General features: G+C 49.5%; 1 protein-coding gene across 2 annotated transcripts; it reads right to left on the reverse strand.

Moving 5' to 3' along the window:
• Positions 1 to 1,072: 1,072 nt before the first annotated feature.
• Positions 1,073 to 22,286, reverse strand: BNIP5 (BCL2 interacting protein 5). 2 transcript variants are annotated; one of them, XM_004043894.5, is made up of 12 exons: positions 21,954 to 22,286; positions 15,331 to 15,944; positions 13,847 to 13,963; positions 12,279 to 12,343; positions 11,755 to 11,998; positions 10,562 to 10,693; positions 9,456 to 9,517; positions 8,608 to 8,848; positions 7,627 to 7,758; positions 6,471 to 6,535; positions 4,665 to 4,919; positions 1,073 to 2,705 (listed from the first exon to the last, which is right to left on the reverse strand). In XM_004043894.5, the coding sequence occupies exons 2-12, from the start codon at positions 15,938 to 15,940 to the stop codon at positions 2,670 to 2,672; spliced, it is 1,959 nt and encodes a 652-aa protein (XP_004043942.4). In that variant the 5' UTR covers positions 15,941 to 15,944; positions 21,954 to 22,286; the 3' UTR covers positions 1,073 to 2,669. The 2 variants fall into 2 exon arrangements, with proteins under 2 accessions (XP_004043942.4, XP_055246267.1); XM_055390292.2 differs by having other exon boundaries at positions 1,076 to 2,705; positions 9,456 to 9,514; positions 21,954 to 22,127.
• Positions 22,287 to 22,575: the final 289 nt, after the last annotated feature.

Consider the following 22,575-nt stretch of genomic DNA (forward strand, 5'->3'; position numbering starts at 1 on the left):
TAACCAGTGGGGCCTGTGAGCATCCTGTGGGCAGGGGTTTTGTCTTTTGCATTTGTGCATTCCACACAGTTAGCATCAGAGCTGGTACATAGTAAGTGCTCAATAAACATTGGTTGAATAAATGAACTAATGGATTAGATCATAACTGGAGGGAAGGGCACTAAAATAGGAGTTATCAGAGCCTGCTCCTGGCTGGGTTCTGTCTGTATCTGGCTGTGTGACTGTGAACAAGGCGCTTCCCTACTCTGAGCCTCTGTTTCCTCATCTGTGAGAGGAGGATAATAATGCTGCCTCCTCCTGCTCTCCTTGGAGCATTAGGGTGAGCCTTCAGGGGTTGAGGAACAGACACTCGTGTCACCTGAGAGAGGAGAAAGGACATCATCAATGTCTGTCCTTGGAGACATTTTATGGACCAAAAACCTAGCGCTGTATTCTAACAATTTTTTTTTTAATTATTATTATACTTTAAGTTTTAGGGTACATGTGCACAATGTGCAGGTTAGTTACATATGTACACTGTGCCATGCTGGTGTGCTGCACCCATTAACTCATCATTTAGCATTAGGTATATCTCCTAATGCTATCCCTCCCCCCTCCCCCCACCCCACAACAGTCCCCAGAGTGTGATGTTCCCCTTCCTGTGTCCATGTGTTCTCCTTGTCTAACAATTTGTTATCTTGGCTCTGAGTGACAGAATTTAAGCACCAGATTTCGGGGACTAATAAGAGACAAGGTGGAATCAGTACTGCTCCCGATTTTCCTGGACATGCAATGAACTGTCACATTGAGAGTCACTGAGTTGTAGAATGTCAGGTCTGGAGGGCAAGTATCTTGTCCCCAGGGTCACCCAGCCTGGGGGCAGCTGGATTAAAACCCAAGTCTTCTGACACCCAGCCCAGGACACTTTTTTACTGCAACAGAGAGCTGGCACTCCAAGGATGGGACACCTGGAGGTGATCCAGGCAGGGACAAGGAGGCCAACCCACACAGCCTTGCAGGCACCAGACTGTCACAGATGTGGCAGGTGGGTATCTGTCTTGCTTCAATGGTGAATAACCCAGATCACACGTTTGTGCAAGTTAATGTATTTATTTGCTCAAATAACACGGTACAAAAACGAGACTCAGATGCCAGCATCAGGAGCACATACCAAATACTCATAGGGCTTAAAGAACATCATTCCAAATAAGAAACTATGTACAAAAGGTTCCTGACCTTCATTTCATAACTTATTCTGATCCTTCATATTTAGGTGCTATGATTGTGAACACTGCCTAAAACAAATCCACAAATAGCTCACCTCTCCCCCACTTCTCAGAAGCAGCAATAAAAACTAAATGGCTTTCTGGATAGGCTGAGTTGAGCTTATGAAGCCAGTGCCTCAGGTTGGAGGCCAGTCCCATATAAGCACCCAGGGCCTCTCCGCTCTAGACTGCTCCTCCTCCCCAGTCCTACCCCATGGTGCGACAGCAGGTTCAACATGGCAATACCATGTCCCCAAGGGTCACAAGATCTCACTTGCCATCCAGGTTTAACACCCTTTCCCCCATGACCACATGTTCCGGGCAGTGTCCAAGGGAGCCGACTGTCTGTCTACAGTCTTGTCCTTCCTCCACATAGATATGAACATGTGGCAAATTTCACATCTGAGTCAAGCTATTGAAACTGTTGAGCTATACAGAAGGCAGAGCCTCTGGCACCCCCACACTTCACCTTTGTGCAAATACAAAAAAACAGCCCTTTTCTCAAGACATGTTACTGCTACCAGCTGCAAAACTGTCATGATAAATCTACAAATCCACAATGTCTAGGACATGAATAGTACCTCCTGGAGTATGGTGCTCTTGAGCAGTGCACCCCTGTGCAACAATCCATGGCAGTCCAGCCCATTGAAGCCCTCCTCCACTTCCTGAAAACTACCCAAAAGAAGCTATAGTGCCTACGTGGACATGGCACTAGGTAATTTTCAGAACTCTTCACATCCATTTTCTCACTGACTCCTAGCCAATCCCATGAGATGGGAGAGGTGCAAGGTATCAGCTCCATTTCTCTAGTCATAGAATGACAGGACACAGGGTTAGAAGGATTCTGAGAGACCAAGTGTCCCCATTCTCTAGGTCTTTCCATCCTGGGCCTGCAGAGTTCCTGGGAGGCATCTACAAATCCATATGAGCATGAAGAACTACTGGTCAACTGAAGAAATGATGGGATACACTTCGATGTACATCTGTTTGGATGCATGTGGATGTTCTGTTTAGAGATTAAATAAAAATTTAGTTTAAAAACTAGACTCAGTTAAAATGAACATCTGAGAAAATATCAGCAGACCTTCTGGGTGGGATCCTAGACTCCAAAGTCTGGAGAGGAGGGGGAATGTGTAGAGGGTCATGCAGCAAGTTTGGGGTAGGTTCAGCAGGTACAGCCCCAGTCTTCCTCATTCCCAGTCCAGTGCTGATTTCCCCAGACATGGCCTCTGTGTCTTGCCTTGTGGAAGAATGCTTTGTGCTTCTCAGATACTAGGGTATGGACACAGAATGGTTGTCTGCTCTTGTCTTCCATCACGTTTGTGAAGCAGGGATTGGGACATCACAGAGCATCTTCAGGGTCTCCTGGCTAAAGCTGCGAACCGTTTGGCTAGTTCAAGGGAATTTGAGTGCAAGACACAGCTTTCAATCTGGACTTTCAACCTCAGGACTTGTGATGTTCTGGGAAGAGAAAAAGAACATAGGTGTTAGCCACAGCTCAATTATTTATGGGTTCACTCTGGAAACAACAGACTTCCCATTATCCCATTGACACCCCACCCTGGCCTCCATCTCTGGGTCTTTGTTCTTGCAACACCTCCTGCTGACATTGTTCTCCTGATTCTTTCTCCCCAGACAGCCTCCCCATTCTCAAAGGTCAAAATCAGCACCTCCACCTCCTGGAAGGCTCCCAGGACCTACTTGCTTCATGGGCCTCAGCTACCACTCATTTGGTATTTGGTTGCTATTTAACTTTGTCATCAAACTGTTGTCTTTTCCATTGGCAGATGAAGCCTTTGAAGGCAGAACCTTCCGCAGAGCCTCACAGCCCTTTGCACAACTAAGCACATAGGAGGCTGTCAATAGCTACCAGTTAAATGAATGAATGAATGAATGGTTAGTAAAACCAGAAGATGGAGTCAGGGCAACTGAGGATGTCAGAACTGATGTTTCTATAATATCTTTCACGAATAACTCAGATCGATCTGTAAGCTATTACCTAAGCCACCCTAGAGGGCAAATTATCTGTAACATTCCTATTCTCTAGGAGAAGACAGTGAGGCCAAGAAGAGAGAGAGGTCCATGGTAAGGAGGATTTCCCACCAGGAAAATGAACCGAAGTAGAGGAGAGCATTTGAATGACAAGATACAACTACCATGAAATAAGCCAGCTCTCTTGAGAGACTTTTCAAATGGCTTCTAAACGTAATTCCAAGAAAGACGGAAGTGTTTCGGGTGATAGTAGCATCATTGCAAAAGGTTTCCCAGGGGACCACTTGGATGTAGAAGTTCTGGTCCTGTTTGTCCAACACCAGCAAACAGAACATTTCATTCCTCTAAAGTCACACCTTCATTCAGAGGCTTCTACGCTGTGGATCTGGGTCAAATGTTTGTAAGCAGGTTATGTTAAGTGAATTAGAAAAGGATGAAGAAATCTTTATCAGAGTCCACCAGAAAATATAAAAGCTCAGAATTTTTAAAAAATCAGGCCAGGTGTGGTGGCTCATGCCTGTAATCCCAGCACTTTGGGAGGCCAAGGTGGGAAGATTGCTTGTGGCCAGGAGTTCAAAAGCAGCCTGGTCAACATAGTGAGAATCCATCTCTATACCAAAAAAAAAAAAAAAAAGAAAATTTAAATTAGCTAGGCGTGGTGGCATGCTCCTGTAGTCCCAGCTACTTGAGAGGCTGAGGTGGGAGGATCATCTGAGCCCAGGAAGGTTGAGGCTGCAGTGAACCGTGATTACACCACTGCACTCCAGCCTGGGTGACAGAGCAAGACCCTGTCTCAAAAAAAAATCAGTGACAAGCATCATCTCTGAAGGGAATATCTCAGAGACTTGGGGGAGGGGAAATTATTAGGCAAAGCATAAATGCACTCAGAACAGTGAAGGTGACGGCAGGAGAGAGGCTGTTCATTAAGCAACCAAGGCCAGGTCAGTGAGTGATCGCCTCTTGGAAGCCTTCCAGAACCAACAGCCCATGGAGCCTTCTTGTCTACCTCAGCCACCCCTTATTTGATAGATAACCTTACTTTGTTATTTACATTTTATGACAGCCTAGAATTGAGAAGCCAAGCAACAGAGCCCACAAAATAATAACAATGCAAGCTAAGATCGTAGCCAGTCCAATATGCCATTCTATCAAAAAGCATGGAAATGTACATGTAATTGAAGACTAGAGCCAAATAAAGAAGATGCTAATTATGGAGTAAAATCAGTGAGGTTTCAGAAAAGAAAAAGGTTGTCATGGTTTAGAATTGTCTCAGAAGGCCTCAGTGAGGAGGTGGCATTTGAGATAGACCCAAAAATTCTGAACTGAGCAGGGGAGGGGAGAGGAGGATAAGTAGATCCCACTGGAGGCCAGATGTGAGCCTGCTGTCACTCATGCTACATTGCCATTGTCTTCCCCGCCCTCTCTCACCGGCTGGTCCTCCCTGTATGGGAACTGGGTGCAATTGTAGTGGTCTCTTAGGCCCATGAGGATGCACATGGCGTGGCTGTTGTTGCCAGCAAATTTGTTAGCTAAGCTAACGTCAAACTGGTAGAGTCTCCTGGCGCGGTTCTTGTCCAGCTTAGAGGAGTGAGCCACCTGGCTGTGCAGGGTGGCTACCAGCTTGCTGAGGGAGGAGTCCGAGAACTTGTAAAAAAACCTCTTAAAGCTTGGGTGGCGCCTGATCTGGAAGTGGAAATGAAAGCAGGTCATTAGTGTTGCTGGCAGTACCCCTCCCGCCAACTGCCCCTCCCACAACTCCATGCAGCCAGGCGGGGCACTCCTTGTCCCTGGGATGAGCTCCCCTTGTTACATCCCTCCACTGCCCCTAGCCTCTCAGAATCTGTTCTGCAAGGTCCAGCTCAAAGCAGCAGGACAAAGTAGAGGGCAAGGGTGGAAGTACAGGTCTTTAGACTCAGATAATTCAGAAGCAAACACCCCACAGAGCCTTCTCGTCTACCCTAGCCATTCCATATTTGACAAATAATCATACTTTATTATTTAAACGTATAACAGCCTAGAATTGGGATGCTTAAGTTGCACTTACTATGTGTGTGAGCCTCTGGTCATCCATAAAATGTAAAGTATCCACCCAGCCCCAGGATTGCTGGGCGGGGATTGGAGGGGTGGGGAAGGAAATGAGAGAGTTTATATAAAATGTTTAGTACAGGAATGTTTAGTACAGATGTTAGAGGAATTTTAGTTCCTTCTAAGCCTCTTCCAACAAGCTCCTTTCTCTTAATAACTAAATGGGTTCCCCAGAGGCAGACCCAGACACAAGGACTTGGGTACAGGCATTTTATTCATTAAATGATCCCAGGAAATGCTGATGGAAGAATGAGACCTGGAACAAGAATGGGAAGGCGGCCCAGGGGGTGGCAACTGGAGCTTAATCCACTCAGGGCACCTTGGGAGCTAGCTGAGAGCACATTCCTCAGTTATACCCCACGAAGGCAAGGGAGCTGGGGTCTCTATCCACCAACTCCCACCAGCCATTGGTTGAGGGTTGCTCATGGGGAAGTGGAGGCTGTTAATTCTGCCCCCCACATGAGTTGCAAAATGGCCCTGGGTCCTCAGGCACAAGGAGGCAGGTGCTGGCAGCTGGATGGACCAGCGTGCACTCTGGTGGTGAAGAGAGGCACCCAGAGCATCCGCTATGCTGATTACTCATCTTTAACCTGACCTCTTCACATGTGATCTGTGTTTGTCTCTCAAAATAGACTGTGTTTTCCAAGGGTGGGGAACCTTCTGTTACAGACTGCCTATCAGGGAAAATCAACAAGCTTGAAAGAATGACAGACCACATAAATGCTGAAGAGCACAGCAAGACCGAGAGTGAACCCGGAGACCACAGGGAATGGAATCAGCCGGGCGGGTGGGGCCAGGAGTCGCCAGGTGTGGGCGGAGGAGGCTTCCAAGGACAGGGGACATGAGCCGAACTTCAATAGCTGATTTGGACAGGAGTGGTCCTGGCTGGGGCAGGGAGGCCACATGAGCGTTGTGTTATTTTAAACAGTTCCCTCATCTGCTACATGTCTGGCGTTTTCTACACATGCACTAAGCTTGGTCAAGTAGGTAATTATCGCTCATTTTGGAAAAGAGGAAACCGAGACTCAGAAAGGTTAAAGGACATGCTCAAAGTTGCCCAGAGGTGCAGACTTGGGGATGGAACCCAGGTCTCAGCTGTGGGTAGATGAGGCCCTGGGGTTGGCCTGGGGAGGGCTGAGTGGTGCTCACCTGCTGCCCCAGTTGGCCATCCACTTCTTGGAGAAGTGCCACAAGCTTCTGGATGATGATCTCCTCTAAGGAAAAGAAAGGAGGATTGAGTGACTGTTGACTGGGTGATGCCCAGTTCCCTTCCAAAAACAAAGTGCTGCAACAACACACCCACCTGTGAAAGACAGTATTTTCTCTCTAAAACTCAGCACACACATTAGTTATGATGGACCCAGACAATTCTTGCCTTAAACTAGAGCTGGAGTGTGAGAGACTTGTTTGGGTTCCCTTTATAGAAATAGAAGGGACTCTGGTTTGCTGGGCCTCACCTGTAACCACATTCAGCTTCATTTGATAGGTGGGAAACTGAGGCCTCCCAGTGTCCCTTATCCAGGCTACAGGGTAGCACAGTCAAGAATGGGAGTTTGGACGAGGAGCAGCACATCAGAATGCAGGGAGGGGACATGCCAGGGCTACTGACCCATTAGGAATGCACCCATCCACCTGTGTTCTAAGCAGCGGTGTGCCAGGGCCTACTCGTACTAAGTTTACTGTAAATATTCAGGAAATTTGTGGACTAATTGTTTTGTTTTAGACAGAGTTTCACTCTGTCACCCAGGCTGGAGTGCAGTGGCATGATCTCGCCTCACTGCAACCTCGGCCTCCTGGGTTCCAGTGATTCTCCTGCCTCAGCCTCCCGAGTAGCTGGGATTACAGGCACACACCACCATGCCAGGCTAATTCATTTGTGGACTAGTTGTTATAAACTGTTAGCAGCTTGAAATCAGCCAAGGTAAAAATATTTATGCCATGGAAATCTGCAAATGCTACAAAGTAGGGCATCCTTCTCCCATTGGAGAGCCTGTCTGCCAGCACACCACTGCTTATGAGACCCGGAGCAAGCTAGGAATTTCATATGAAACATTCAAGCAAACGAATGGGGGTGTTAATCACATTCCACAGGATAGACAGGTGTCCTCTACGTGCAACTCTGCCCCAACAGCACCAGTTTAAACGCCAAGCCTGTGCCCCCTGCCCCATCCTAGAGTCTCCTGGGGTCTTCGCCTGCTGCCTTCCCCATTCCTTCCTCAGAACCATCCCCTATTCAGCCTGTGAACTCCATGTGGAAGAGAAGCACCCGGGAAGCTGTCCAGGTAAGAGCAGGGGTGTTACTGACTAGATTCACATGCTGCACTCAGCTGAGGTGCCCCTTCTGGCGTGTGGCCTCTGGCCTGGGAGGGTGCTTCTGAGATCACAACTGGCTCCCCTTCTGCGGGCAGGGGCTCCTGGCACTTGAGATCTTCTGGATCTAGGGCAAAAAAAGAGTTGTTGAGTGTTTTGCAGAGAGCTGAATCTAGTTCCTGACAAGAAGCTGTTCGGAGGCACAGGCATAAGCAGGGGCTGGTTTCCAGGCTCCTCGGTGAGTTTCCTGCCCCTGGCTCTGCCTCAGAGGAGTTCATGGTGCACTCCTGGCCTTCTCCAGAAACCTAACTTTCGCCCACCAACCCTTTCTGCCTCCTCAGTCTGGGAGGGGCGCAGTTAAAACAGGTGTGCCAACAGGGCCCACCAAATGAACCCTTTCCCTCTGCCAGGTTTTCTGGGTCACTTAGCCTGTCTGAACCTCACTTTCTCCATCTGTTAAGTGGGAGTGATAAGATTGACCTCACAGGGTTGCAAGCAGGTTAAATGAGATAATATGTGTGAAACTAGCAGGTAGTAGGCACTCTGTGATGTCAGAGGAATTACTGTACACCAGTGGCCCTCAGGCTTTGGTGTAGTGAAAAAACAGGCCCAGGCCATCTCCTACTTCATCAAACCCAGGTCTCTGTGCTTTTCTATGAGCTGGCCAGGTGATTCTGATGCACAGTGGCACGGATCTCCCATCACATTTGTTGTTAAGTGTTTGTGTGTGGAGAGGGAGGGGAGGGCGTGTGCAGTGAGCAGGGCCTACTGGGGGGGGGTCCTGCTGGCACCTGGACCCTCACCTCTCCCCACACTTCCACACCCCCCACTCTACTCAGCATGGAAAGACACAGTCAGGGCTTTCCACAACAGTGGACATCCTCCACTATGCCAGCCTGTCAACGACAGACAGGCCACACAGCAGACTTGCCCAAGAGGAAGCCTCTGTTACCATGGCAACACCAGGCCTGCTCACCAAGGCTGCTGGAGGTGGAGGGCCGATGGCCACCAACACACAGGGGCAGAAAGTTGGGCCTCTTGGGTCGTCGGGCCTCCGGGCTGGCAGCCCTTGCTGCCCCCGCTCTTCTGGGTTCCTTGGAGGTGTGTTTCTTATGGTAAAACGCTCTCCTGAAGCTTGACTTTTTTTCTTGAAATTTCCTTCTGCAGTGTGGGGCCGGGTTTTCTACACCCACCTCTTCCTGCTGGACTTGAGGTTGCTGTGGGGGAGATGAGAGAAACTGAATCAGGGCCCCTGACCTTGAGGAGATCTCAGGTGAGATGGGGAAAGAGAGCCACGGTGGGCTAGCAGGCGTTGCCCAGAGAAGAGTGGTTGATGCTCAGTGCTGGGGAAATATGTGTGGTCTGGAGGGGGCTGGGGAAGCTTCAAGAAGGAGGGACTGGGTCCGGGTGCAGTGGCTTACGCCTATAATCCAAGCACTTTGGGAGGCTGAGGCAGGTGGATCACCAGGGGTCAGGAGTTCGAGACCAGCCTGGCCAATATGGTAAAACCCTGTCTCTACTGAAAATACAAAAATTAGCCGGGTGTGGTGGCGCATGCCTGTAGTCCCAGCTACTCAGGAGGCTGAGGCAGGAGAATCGCTGGAGCCCAGGAGGTGGAGGTTGTAGTGGGCCATGATCGAGCCACTGTGCTTTAGCCTGGGTGACAGAGCAAGACTCCGTCTCCAAAAAAAAAAAAAAATGGAGGGACTGGAGCAGGGCTTTGGTAGGACACAGAAGAGCAGCAGAGACAGGGAAGTTGTTACACCAGGCAGGGTTGGGGAGCCCACAGTGAGGTCAGGGTTACATGGGGAGCGTCTTCCTCACCTCCTCTCCTTGCTGTTCTTCTGCATCTTGGAGCATGGAAATGATCTTCTGAATGAATTCTTCTGAAAAAGATCAACATGCATGGTTAACTTTGGTGCTAGAAAAGCTCTTCTGCGGTCAGTCTTCATTTCCTAATGCCCCGGTGGCTCCCTGGGTGATTCTCCAGGGGGCTAAAGAGCTGCCAGAGGTGGCCTGAGGGCAGAGCTGGTTTCATGGGATACATATTCACTTTACCAATGACGGCCTCTAAATAGACACCCAGGAGGAGGCCCCTCAGGGCCATCTGGAAAGGCCCATTCCCTACAGGTGCCCTCATCCTGCACCTTCTCCCTGTCCAGGCAGAATTTCCCTTCAAGGCATATTTTCTATGAAAAGCAAACAAGGCAGAATGGCAGGGGATAGGGGGCAGAGATCTTTCCAGGTCTTTTCAGACCTGACGGTGATATTATATATATATATATATATATATATATGTTTCTAGGCCTGGCTCTGCCAATGGTAAAATAATAATTACAGCAATGGCAGCTGCCATTAGCTGAGCTTCCCTCCCAAGGCCCCTACCCCTGTCTCTATCCTCTTTACTTCTGAGCTCTGCTCTCAAGCTGGGCCACCCAACAATGACAATAAGAGCAACAAATGGCACCTAACACATATTAGCCACTAACAGGGGCTGCCCTAAATGCTGCCGACAATTCTAGAAAGCAGGTACTTGCTGCCCCCATTTCACAGATGAAGAAACTGAGACCAGAGATGAAGTAACTTGCCCAAGTCCACACGGCTCAAAGGGGTCAGAGCCCAGACTCAAACCAAGGTCCATAAGATCACCCCATTGGCCAAGCCCTTGGTGTGGGCCAGCACTTTCCTCCCTTTGCCTCCTGTCTGCCTCATCAGGGTAAGCACCAACACTATCGCCATTTATCGAGGTTCAGACAGGCAGCCTGGCTTGGGCCTGGGCTCTGGGCCCCAAGCTGCCTCCCCAGCCTGCTGTACTCAGAGGGAGGTCTGGACAGGTCACTGCCTTCTCTGGCTCAGTGTCTCTTTGCAAGTGGGGGAGTCAGAACAGAAGTTTTGCAAGGGGTGTCGGAGAAAAAGAGAGGAGTACTGACTGTATTCCGAGGCTCTGTCCAGCGGAAGCTCCTCTCCAGGTTCCTGGCTCTCTAATGGGGTGGGAAGCACGGAGGGACCTGGAGCCCCAGCCTCTGTAGATGGGGCCTCCTGGACTTCAGGTTCTTCCAAGCCTGAGAAGCAGAAGGAAAACGAGGGTGTGTTTTGTCTGTCTGGGGCTGTTAACTATGCACAGAAGCTAGCACAAACTAAAAGTGGGCTCCGTGGCTGGATCACATTAAGGCCTTATGGGGCTGGAAGACAGCTGCTGGCCAGGGCTGTGTCTCTGATTTACTGGCCCAGACCAAGTTCCCTTATCCCTTTGTGCTTCCATAGAACTGGCTTTCCTGGGTTTTGCTGCCCTCTCCTCCCTCCACCGTTTTGACTTGATCCACAAGTTGAATAGTAGAGGCCTGGTCCCACGGCATGAATTAATGAATCATAGCCAGAATCCCCCTGCATGAAAATATCTCCCCATGGGCCTGAAATTCCCCTCTTTGGTGTTAAACGTCACTCCCTCCTTTCTAAGATGTAAATTCTCCTGGCCGGGATGACCTAACAGGATGACCTGTTCTCCCTGACGCCCAGGAAGAATGACTTGTCTGATCCTTTCCGCCTCTAGCTCTGGCCCCATCATCCATGGGCCATGTGGCCTTGAACACATTGTTTTACCTCCCAAAGCCTCAGGTCCTTCATCTGTAAGGTGGGGATAATAGTTGCACTTCATCTGATGGCTGTGAGGACTGATTGAGTTATAGATATGCAGCAGGGAAATGTCTCACTTTACAGGTGAAGAAACTGAGGCACAAAGATGGGGAATGACATAGACAATATGCTAGAACCCAGGTCTCCTGCCTCCCCTGCTCCAGCTCCTTCCTGCACACACTACTCCCCTCCCTGCCAGGGTGCAGAAGTTGAGGCGGCCAAGAAATGTGGACGGTTGGGAAATCCCGGAACATAATTTCCATCAAGGGCTTATTGGGGTTGCCTAGACCTCGCTGAGGTGTTGTGTGTGGAGGTGACCTGCTGGCATTCTTTCTGTCTTCCCACAGTCATCCTCACACGACTCAGGGCAGAGTGCAAAAGTCAGACCAGGCACAACGCAACCTTTAAAATGGTCAATTCCATCCCCAGGGAAGGTTCCAGAGCTGGAGGCAGCTGCAGGGTTGCTATGGCAACTGCAGAGCCTGCTCACCATAGCTGCTGGAGATGGAAGGCCGATGGCCGCCGACACACAGGGGCAGAAAGCTGGACTTCTTGGGTGGCCGGGCCTCTGGACTGGAAACATCTGCAGCCCCCCTCTTGGCCTCCTCGGAGCCGTGTTTCTTGGGGTTTGTCTTTGAGGTTCTCTTGAGGCTTGTCTTTTTCTCTTGGGATTTCTTCCTAACAGCTGGTGCTGGGTTTGGCAGGGCCACCCCCAGCTGTGAGGCCAGAGATTGCTGTTGGGGAGAGGAGAAAAACTGGGTCAGGTTCATGACACTGAGGAGAGGGGGAAAGCTCTCTGGATGCAAGTGAAGAGCAGCCAAGCTGCAAGATGGCCCCGAGAGAGGGGAGGCAGCAGAGCCCAGAGCAGGGGGAGGGCTGAGTTCTGAAGCTGCAGAAGGAGGCTTCAGGGAAGGAAGGGACTAGATCCCGGCCTGCAAGGACAGGTGGAGCTTGGCAGAGGACGAGGAGGAGAAGGCAGAGAGCCCCTGGAGACCTGCAAAGTTTACTCCTCACCTCTTCTTCCCACTGGTCTCCCACTCTTTTGAGCAATTCCACTATCATCTGAATGATAGCATCCTCTGGAAGAAAGCAAACGCATCCGGTTATTCTTTCTAAATGCACAGACAACTCCTTCTAAATTACCATCTTGGATAGTTCTCTTAAACAACTCTTTAGGCCACACAGTGGAGGGAAAGCACCACATCCCAGGGGCAGGTTCTTCTGAGAGAAGGTTCGAAGATCCACCGGGGAAGGCACTAAGCCAAATCATGACACTTTATGCGGGAAATTTCAGGTCAGCCCTTTAGGCATTCAACCTGTGCCCCACTATTTCCTTTGAAAGTCACAGATCTAGGAACGTCTACTTTGGGATCAGTAAGCTGTGTGACCTTGAATAAGTTTCTTAACCTCTCTGGGCCTTTATCTCTCCCAGTGAAATGTGGGTCATAATCTTTGTCCTGCCTCCCTCAGAAGGCTGTCAAATGAGGGACTGGGCTTGAGAACACTTTGCAAGGCTGATGTTGATCTTCCAACCTGCAAAATTCCAGTGGGAAAATGGTAGATACCTGGGCTAACTAAGGTGGAGGATGAAAGGACGTCGGCAGGCATGACACAGAGACAGCCTGCCACGCTGATGCCTCAGCCACACCCCCATGTCTGCACGGAGAAGCCACTGACAATGGAAATGGTTTCCTTTGATACCCCAGTCAGCCTATTCAAGGACAATGTGCCCACACTGTCCTCTGCTAGGTGCCAGCTGATGAGTTTACATGAAAAGAGATGCAAACAAGGTTCCCTGTTCCCAGGCTGTCTGTGGGTTTGCTTTTTTTTTTTTTTTCACTCCTAACTTCCCTGTCACTTATAAATTGTTTGGCTTTTGTCGCTTGACTCAGCTACCAGCTGGTTCCCTCTCATGTAAGAAAACAATTAGCTGCAAAATAACTAACTCAATGCCTCTTAGTTATTCTTTGACATATGCATAGCTCCTTCATTTCATATATGATAAAATATGCTCATCTTTTTTACAGGGAATTAGATGAATAGGGGATTTTGCTCCATTTATTAGGAGCACTCATGGTATTGTGGTTTTGTGTGAGACTGTACTTATTTTTTGGAGATGCATGTTTAAGTATTTAGGGATGAGGCATGATTTACTCCAAAATGATTCAGCAACGAAATGATACGCACACAAAGCAAACTGGCAGAGTGTAAACAACTATAAGTATACAAGTTGTGGCATCGTGTAAACAACTGTGAGTATACAAAGCATTGAATGATACTTTTCATTCCTCTACATATTTTTTAAAGTAAAATAAATTTTAAAAGACTAAGAAAAGTTCCGTTTTCATTAACACATAAGGCAGAAGCATTTGCCAGCAGCATTTCCAATTCACCAGCCTCCCTTCTGTGAAATTCTAAAATAAGCAAACGTGGCCAGAAGCACCAAAAGAGGCAAGAAAGGCCAGTGCATGTATTTTGAGAACCCCCATCCAAGGTCTCAGTGATCATTCAGAACAATCCGTCTCATTCAGTAACAGCCACCTCAGCCACAGGCAAAAAGGTCACTAGAGATTCCGACTCACGGTCAGGCTTTTTGAGCTCCTCTTCTTGCTGGTGACCTGTGGCATGGGGAGAAACATCCAAAGCTCCAGTACCATCCACTTCGATGAGGAAGGACTGGTGATCAGAATCTTCCCCACCTGGAATAGAGACGAAAGCAAATGGGTATGTAGGTGTGTATGTGCGTGTGTCAGTGACATTCTCCTGACTTTGTTCATCAACACAAGAAAACAGCACAGAATTCACAGTGCAACAGGCGCTGCTGCAGCCCGCTCTAGGCTTAACCAAAAAATCAGAAACCCACTAAGATTTGTATTTGAGAAGAGGCTGCTTCCACCAAGACACCTCTCTCGCTAACCCCCTCCCTGCAAATCCTCAGTCTTCTCCCCATCATAAACACTGAGTTTTGAGTGCTGCAAGGCAGAGCCCCCCTCCCTCTAGGTGCCAGTGGGCATTCAGCTCCAGAGCCTTGGGAGGCAGAATAGGAAGGCACCTTGGGAGCCAGCACCCTTATTTACATGTGGGGAATCAAAAGTTCTAGAGGGAGCAGCTCAAGCTCAAGGTCACACAGCAAGTTTACTCCTGATGGAGCCAAGTCTAGAACCAAGGCTTGGAAGCAGCAGCCCAGAAACACATAGGCACCAGTGGGGTGGGAGCAGGGCTTCACTCCTCACCCAGCTCCCTGCTTTCTCATTTCTCCTAGGTCTGTGCTCCTAAAACTATAGGAGTTGGCAATAACAGCTATTGTGCACTAAGCACTTTCCCTGTGGGCTGTGGCCACTCCGTGAGACAGTAACGTTATATTTATCTTCATTTTATCCATGAAAAAAGTTGAGGCTTAGAGAGGAAAGCTGCCTCCCTGGGCCACACAGCTTGTGAACGGCGGCACTGAGAGTGGTTCTCCCTGGAGCGCTCAGCCACGGTGCTGTTCTACCTCAAAGAAATGTCACAGTGGGCCGGGCGTGGTGGCTCGCACCTGTAATCCCAGCACACTGGGGGGCCACAGCCCGTGGATCACTTGAGTCCAGGAGTTCAAGACCAGCCTGGCCAACATGGTGAAACCCTGTCTCTGCTAAAAAATACAAAAATTAGCCAGGCGTGGTGGTGGGTGCCTGTAGTCCCAGCTACTCGGAAGGCTGAGGCAGGAGAATCACTTGACCCTGGAGGAGGAGCTTGCAGTGAGCCAAGATCATGCCACTGCACTCCAGCCTGGGCGACAGAGGCTCCATCTCAAAAAGAAAAAAGAAAGAAAGAAAGAGATAAAGAAAGGAAGAGAGAGAGAGAAAGAGAGAAAGAAAGGAAAGAGAAAAGAGAGAATGAAGAAGGAGGAGGAGGAGAGGAAGGAAGGAAAGAAGGAAGGAAGGGAGGGAGGGAGGAAGGAAGGAAGTCACAGCGGTGCCGGCCCCTGACAGCTCCCCCGACCATCCCTGTCCCTCTGTGGAGAGGCTCCTGGAGCAAGTTTAGAGCACCCTAGGGGTTGCCATAGGAACAGGCACGGTCCGCTCACCCCTGCGAGCTGGGCCCAGGTCAGCCTCCCCGGAGCGCAAGGCAGCAGCTGCCTTGGACAACCCTTCCTCTTGGCCTCTGGCCTCCTGGTCTTGAGCTGCCTTAGTCACCTCGGCCGCGTGTTTCTTGTGACCTTGCTTCTTGCGGCTGGGCTTCTTGTCGTGGTGGGCTTTCTTCCTGAGGGCTGGCTCCCCTGCTGCTTCCAGGGGCTCCGGATGCTGGGAGATACCCTCCTTCCCCCTTGGCCTCTTGCTGGCCTTTTCTCTGGGCTCCTCAGGGCCCGTCCTCACGAAGAAGTTCAGCATGGTCTTCAGCCACCCCTTCTTGGTGTCTTGCGAAGGCCTCTGCTCGCTGGGGAGAAACTCTCCGGTCTCCTCGGGAGTGGGGGCTGCAGCGGTGGTGCAGTGAGCCTCTGCAGATGGAGCTGGGCTGTCTGAATGTCTGGCCCAATCACTGGTCGTCCAGTGAAGCGCCTTCCTGGAGGGGGCAGTGGGCAGGGAGAGGCAATGGCAGTCCCACGACTCCGAGCCTTTCCCGGGGGCCTGCGGCCTGTCCAGAGACCTGGCTTTCTTCTCCGCCAGGGGCCTCCTTGGGCACCTTGGATTCTCCATCGGGCTGCAACCAAAACACACAGCTCCCTTAGTTTTTTTGTTTGTTTTGTTTTGTTTGTTTGTTTGTTTTGTTTGTTTTGGTTTTTTATGACAGAGCCTCGGTCTATTGCCCAGGCTGGAGTGCAGTGGTGCTATCTCAGCTCACTGCAACCTCTACCTCCTGGGTTCAAGCGATTCTCCTGCCTCAGCCTCCTGAGTAGCTGGAATAACAGGTGCCCGCCACCACACCCGGCTAATTTTTGTATTTTTAGTAGAGATGGGGTTTCACCGTGTTGGCCAGGTTGGTCTTGAACTCCCGACCTCAGGTGATCCGCCTGCCTCGGCCTCCCAAAGTGCTGGGATTACAGGCATGAGCCACCTCGCCCGGCCAAACAGCTCCCTCAGCAGAGGCCTCCTAGGCACACCGAAGTTGGCTCCTGGTGCTGACCAGTGGGCCCATTCACCCTGCCCACTAACATGAGTAGTGTCAACAATTTCTCAAAGCTGTTGTCTTGTGCAAATTCCCCCAAAAACCCTCGGGGAATGGGGGTCATTATTCTCATTTTCCAGAGGATAAAACTGGACCACAGGAAGATTGTGCTCAGATCTCAGGGCTGGTCAATCGCACCTCCAGAGCCCCTGAAAGGAACATAGCCCTGTCCACACCTAGGTTTTAGTCTATCGAGACTGATTTGGGACTTCTCCAGAACTGCATGATAATTAATTCATCTTGTCCAAAGCCACTGGGTCTGGGGGCTTTTGTTACAGTAGCAATGGAAAACGAATACAGCCGGAGCGAGAGGCCTAGTCCTGCCCCTCACTAGCCTTGGGACTTTGGGCAGCTCAGGCACCTTTTCTGGCCCCGTGTTCTCATCTGAAGCATGCCTGAGCCCTGCCCTCTCTCACAGGCTGTCATGAATATTCCACGAGGCAGCTCCGTCAGTGGCAACTCTTTTCTTCCAACTGCTCAAGCCAAAAATGTAAAGTCACCCCTGACTTCTCTCTTTTTTTAAAAAATAAATAATTTTATTTAGAAAATAGATATGGGGTCTTGCTGTGTTTGTGCAGGCTGGTCTCAAACTCCTGGGCTCAAGCGATCAACCTACCTCGGTCTCTCAAAGTGCTGGGATTACAGGCATGAGCCACTGCTGGCCTCCTTTCTTTCTTTTACTCCCACATCGACCCATCAGCAGAGCCTGTTGGCCTCACTCTCATAGAGCCTGTCCTCACCCCGACGGCCCCCTGTGGTCTCTAGGTCCCCATCTGCACTCACCTGAACTGTTACCACCACCTCCTAACTGACCTCCCTGCTCTCCTCTTGCCCTCCTTACAGTAACTTCTCCCCTTTGCAGCTGTGGGGGCTTTTAAAACAAAAGTTACTTCCCTTCCTCCAAGAGGTCCCCTTTCACTCAAAGTCTTTAAAGCGGCTGTCACGCCCCACATGTCCCAGCCTCCATCACCCCTCTGACCACATCTCTCTCACTCCACTCCACGCACACAGCCCTGCTTGCTGTCCTTCAGGCCCACCTGCCTCAGGCCCTTCACACTGGCCAGTCTCTCTTTCTAGAACATTCTTCCCTCATGGAAAGAATGAGTTTGTTCATGGTTTGTTCCCTCACTTCCTTTGAGGCTGTACTCAACTGTCACCTTCCCATCGAGGCCCTCCCTGCCCATTCCCCATCAGCACACCCTTTCCCCTCCTACCCTACGGCCTGGTGGTGTGCAATGTCGTGTCTTTATGTGTTTAGTTGTTTCCTGTCTGAGTCTCTCTCCATCTCCTGTGTTTATTTTGCTAGGTCTTCTATCTTTGAGTGCCTAGAACAATGTCTAGCATATCACTGCCACTCAATAAGCACTTATTAAACAAATGAATAGATGTATAACACATTTAGTAAATGGCACAATACGTAAGGTATCTTTGGATGTGTAGTTAACATGAAATCAGTGCTTTCGGGCCAATTTCATCTTAGAGCAGTGGGGGCTCTTCCATTCTCCATCCAGAATGAAGCAGCGGCCAATGAAAAATGACAAAAAAAAAAACCTTTCCCACCTGGGCAGCATTTCAAGCCCGCCTGGGTGTGGGCAGTGCATTTGATTTGCGTGTCTTTAATCTAAAACTCTTGGGGCTTTCCAATTTTTCCAGAGTTGTTCAGAAAGCCTCTTTCCTTCAGTGGAAGGTAAAAGAAAAATAAAATATGGTTTTGAATGCCAAACCTGAGCCCCTGGAGAGTCCTATGGAGTTTAGGACCACAGGTTGCCTGCTCTAATTTGTGATTATAGCTTTAGCATGCATTGACCAAGTAATGTTTAGTGGTATGGGATGTACTCTAAAATGTATTCTATTGCTATGCTCAGCTTAGAGGCAAAAATAAGAATCTATAATTGCGATTTCTTATGTGTGGGATCCACAGGAAAGTGAAGAAGATACAGAGAAAGAAGAAAAGAAATGGGAACACACATATTTGAAGGTGACACGAACATTTGGGATGTCTTCCCTCCTCCAAGCACCAGTATGGGAAGGAAACCAGATGGTATTGCAGCCCCAGGTCGCCGAGGCCAGAGGCCATTGGGGCCGAGTGTCCACACGTGGACGACCTTGGAGGAAATGAGAAATCAGGTCGGGGAGGAGGCAGGCAATTTAAAAGGACTTATTTGTTGTTTAATGTTCCTTAAAAGGAACATCTGGGCTACATGGAAACTTTTAGCAATATGTATCTGTACCTTATATGGAAATTCACTAATGTTCCTGAAAGGCTCAGAGACTGGCTGCCTTATGGTTGTGTTTCCAAAGACGATACAGGGTAGGATAAGGAGAAGAGATCATAGAGGAAAATATTTATGTTTGTTCTCACTTATTTCTCTCAACATTTAATAAGCACCCACTCTGCACCAGAAATTATGCTCAGTGCTAGGGATACAATCATGAACGAGATGCAGTGTGTGCCCCCAGAGGGAATATTCTGGTCTTCTCTGAATGCGCAGGAATAAGGATGTGAGTACACAGTGATGACAGCAATGTCCCATTCCCCTGCATCTGCTCTCTCTTCAGAAGCACTTGGTCTTAAAAGAAGATAAATTTAGGTTGAAGTTCTATGTGATTTAAGATCACATTTAAAAAAGAGTAAGCTGACCAGAAATATTTACTGAACGGTGTCAGGGTTCTCTCTGCATTTTCCATATGTTCCTGTGGTCAGGGCAAATTGGATGGGGTTGTCAGAGAGGCTGTTCATTAACAAAACCACAGAACCAGGACACTCTTGTTCAGCTCAGCCTCTCTTCCGTCTGCACAGATTTGGCTCCATGGGACCCATCGCACGGAGGACCGGCGCTTCCTTACCCAGTTAACAGGAAGAGAGACGCAGTAATCTTTTAAAAAGCTGTCATTGCTATGGAAACGGTTTTCGCCATTGCCAATGGCAGCAGTATCCTCCTACCACATTCCAAGGACACGCTGCTCCTCCTGATCAGAACATTAACACAATCCCACCAGCACATGCTTTCCCTGATGTTTTTTCAGGAAAGCTGCGGTGATTTGGCCGCTCCCTCCCTGGAATAACCGGTGCCCTGAGCCCGCGGGGAGATGAGAGGAACTAAGGCCAGGAGCCCCCGCAGCTGCTGCTGCAGCCCAGAGGCAGGAAGGGGGCCTCTGCTATCCAAGAGTTTCCCCAACGAAGAGATTCCAGGGTCTCCCAAGGTTTCCTAATTCCAAATCCAGTGGCCTCTTCCCATGTCTTGTCCTCCCTTACGTGCTTCAGCATTTGATACCAGCCCTACTTCATTCTTTTCTCTTTCCTCTCTGGGTGGCTGTGACTGTCCTCAGTCCAGCTCTCTCCTCCCTCTCCCCCGCTCCAACTGCTCCTCCTCTGTAATGTTCCAAAGATTGTCTTCAGCTCTGGGCCAGGGATTGAGACAGTGCGGCTGACTGGGGAAGACACACCCACACGCCCCCAGGAAGACCCCTGAAGAACCTCTGCGGATGGGGTGTCCTCAGTCTCTAAGCCCTGGGAAGCTTGTCTTTTAATCCTAATAACCTCCCCTTTCCTACATGTGCCAAAATTAAACCGTTCAAGACTTTCCAAATATAAAATTCTGCTATCCAGGATTTATCAAAGCAAGACTTTCCTCTCCTTTCTTCTTTTTTTGTTTTGTGCCCCAGGTGCTCAACTACGTTCAGCCTGACCACCAGGGAATCCCACCCTGTGCAGACTGTGCTCCAGACCAGGAATCCTAAGTGAGCAGCGTGGTCTCACTATGCGGAAACCCAGCTGATCTTGTAAACTTGTTATTGCCTTGGCCGAAAGTGGATGTCAGAGCAAAGTCCAAATCAGCTCAGAAATACCCAAGTGATCTGCGCATCACAAGACTGCTTCTGATAAGATGTGACATTTACCGGTGACATGTCCAGCAACAGCAACAAAGAACCAGAGAAGGCTCACAAAGCTGACCCTGGAACAGGAAGTTTGCTTGCCCTCCCCAAGCTTGCTGCTGTGTGTTGTTTACTTTCTAAGTTGCACGGTGACCTCATCTCTATGCTGTTCTCTAATTTGTTCACCTGGCCGCGTTACTCTCTAACTGCTCTGGTGCCTTTCATGGAGATAACTTTGCGGCTCCCCTTCTCCACCCCATGATTCACGCAATAGAAACTTCACAGAGAGCCAACCTGCTGCACACCCACAGCAGCACCCTGAGGGACAGAGTGTGTGGCACACACACGTGGACCCACAGTCAACACCACAGACATCCACGTGCCACCAGAACACACTTGTGCACACCACAGACCAACACGGACTCAAGACGCCCTGTATTTCTCCTGTCCCACGTGTAAGGGAATAATTATGTGACCAAGCTCACCACTTGCCATCGGTCCTAACTCTAAATTCCATGAGAGGGGACCTAAGCCTGGGAGGCTCTCAGTGTTTGTGAAATAAACAAATGATACACAGGCACGTGCAAACCCAAACCAGCTCACCTTCATGAAGCCACACGGCGTCCAGAGAGCCGTTTCATTGACGTGATCTCATTTCATCTTTGCCAGGAGCAGTGAATCAGATGGGCTAACAGTGGGGCACTGAGGCTCCGGACCATTAAGAGACACGCCCAAGGTCACATAGCCGGGAAGCAGAGAGCTGAGACTCTCCCACTTCTCCCGATTCAAATCCTACATTCTCTATTCTACACCAAATGGCCTCATGTAAGCATAGATACACATGCACGCACTTACACATGGACTTAGAGGGGAGAAACCTGCTATTTCACACTGATGGAGGTAATCACATTCACATACACACCTACCATGACCTATGCACATGGAGTCACACAATCACGTGTGCCTAGGTATAGACACACATGCCCTCCCCACCCCATTCTGTCCTCTATCCAAGACCACGGGCAATGCAACACTGTGTGAGGAGTCGGTCAGGACTGTGGGTTATAATCCACTCCCCAGCCTCTACATTCCCATCCAAGAGAGCAGTAGACCATGAGTTATTTTAATAAGATTTCCCCATTCTTGGACTAACTTCCAAAAACCTTAAAACTCATAGAACCTTAATTTAACCATAGGTCATAATAACACCTCTCATTTATCAGGGGGTTCCCTCATGTACCTTCACATAAAGTCTATAACTCGACCTCTACCACATCCTGAGGGAAACTAGCAGGTGAGCTATGTAATGCTGCCCCATCCTACAGACAAGAAAACTGAGGCCCAAGGAAGTGAAGTTCCTTGCTCAGGGTGGCGGCTAATAAGCAGGATTGGGACTTGAATACAGAGTTTTAAGTCCGAGTGAGCCCAGAACCCTTTGAGAAACACCCCATTGAGATAATGTCATTGAACCTTGCTCCCTCTTTTTAGAGATAAGAAAACTGATTCCCCCACCTCCACCCCCACTGCCTCTCTGGGAGGGCCCAGCATGCTGGAAGCAGCATTGGGACTGGACTCTTGGTTTGACACCCAGGACTAAACTCTTTTCCGGACCCCAAGATACATACCCACTGCTCCCGCCCCCAAAGGAGAGGGTATTGTTCAACCAACCTTGGACCACAGAAATCGCTTCTGTCCTGAACACCCTGGGCTGGGATCTTCAGACAAGAGGTCTCTGTGTTAGGCTCTGCTCCCTGTCAGCTGGAAGTTGTGTCCAATGAGAAGTCAGACCCAGCTCTCCCAGGGAGAAGATGTCACTACTTTGGTGCTGGCAATTTTCTGAGTGTCTCAGAAGATGCTTTGGCCGTCCATATATACAGTATCTCCCAGGAACTGAGCTCATGGCAGCCAATCCAGAGAGCCATGGGCTGGCTCACCTGCCTCCACCTGTTACCACCCATCCCAGGGCTGCTCCCCGCTCCTCCAATGATAGGAGGCTTAGCTCAGCTATCCTGGAAAAAACAGTTTCACTTGTCAACTTCCTTATTGCACCCAAACCCCAGTAAGAAACCAAAGCTCAGAAAATAACCTAAGGTCTGGCTGGGGAAAACCCCGCCTGTAGAGTTGAAAACAAGCCTTAATGGGAAATGCAGGTTAGGGGGAGAAAGTCGAGGTGGCTTTATTGCCTTTACAACATCCCTCAGTTATCTTTGAAGATTAGTGGGGAGGGAGGTACCTAGAAAGAAAGGTCAGCGATGGGATACATACATCCCTTGACCTGGAGACAACCCAG

This window comes from Gorilla gorilla, chromosome 5, assembly GCF_029281585.2.
Source record: "Gorilla gorilla gorilla isolate KB3781 chromosome 5, NHGRI_mGorGor1-v2.1_pri, whole genome shotgun sequence".
Classification (NCBI taxonomy): Eukaryota; Metazoa; Chordata; class Mammalia; order Primates; family Hominidae; genus Gorilla; species Gorilla gorilla.

Excerpts from the sequence above, each read along its gene's own strand:
- BNIP5 (XM_004043894.5), bottom strand. The coding sequence starts at position 15,940 with ATGGAGAATCCAAGGTGCCCAAGGAGGCCCCTGGCGGAGAAGAAAGCC. Across the intron at positions 9,518-10,561 it reads GGACAGAGCCTCGGAATACA|AAGAATTCATTCAGAAGATC; the intron begins GTCAGTACTCCT and ends GATCTTTTTCAG. Across the intron at positions 4,920-6,470 it reads ATGGCCAACTGGGGCAGCAG|ATCAGGCGCCACCCAAGCTT; the intron begins GTGAGCACCACT and ends TTCCACTTCCAG.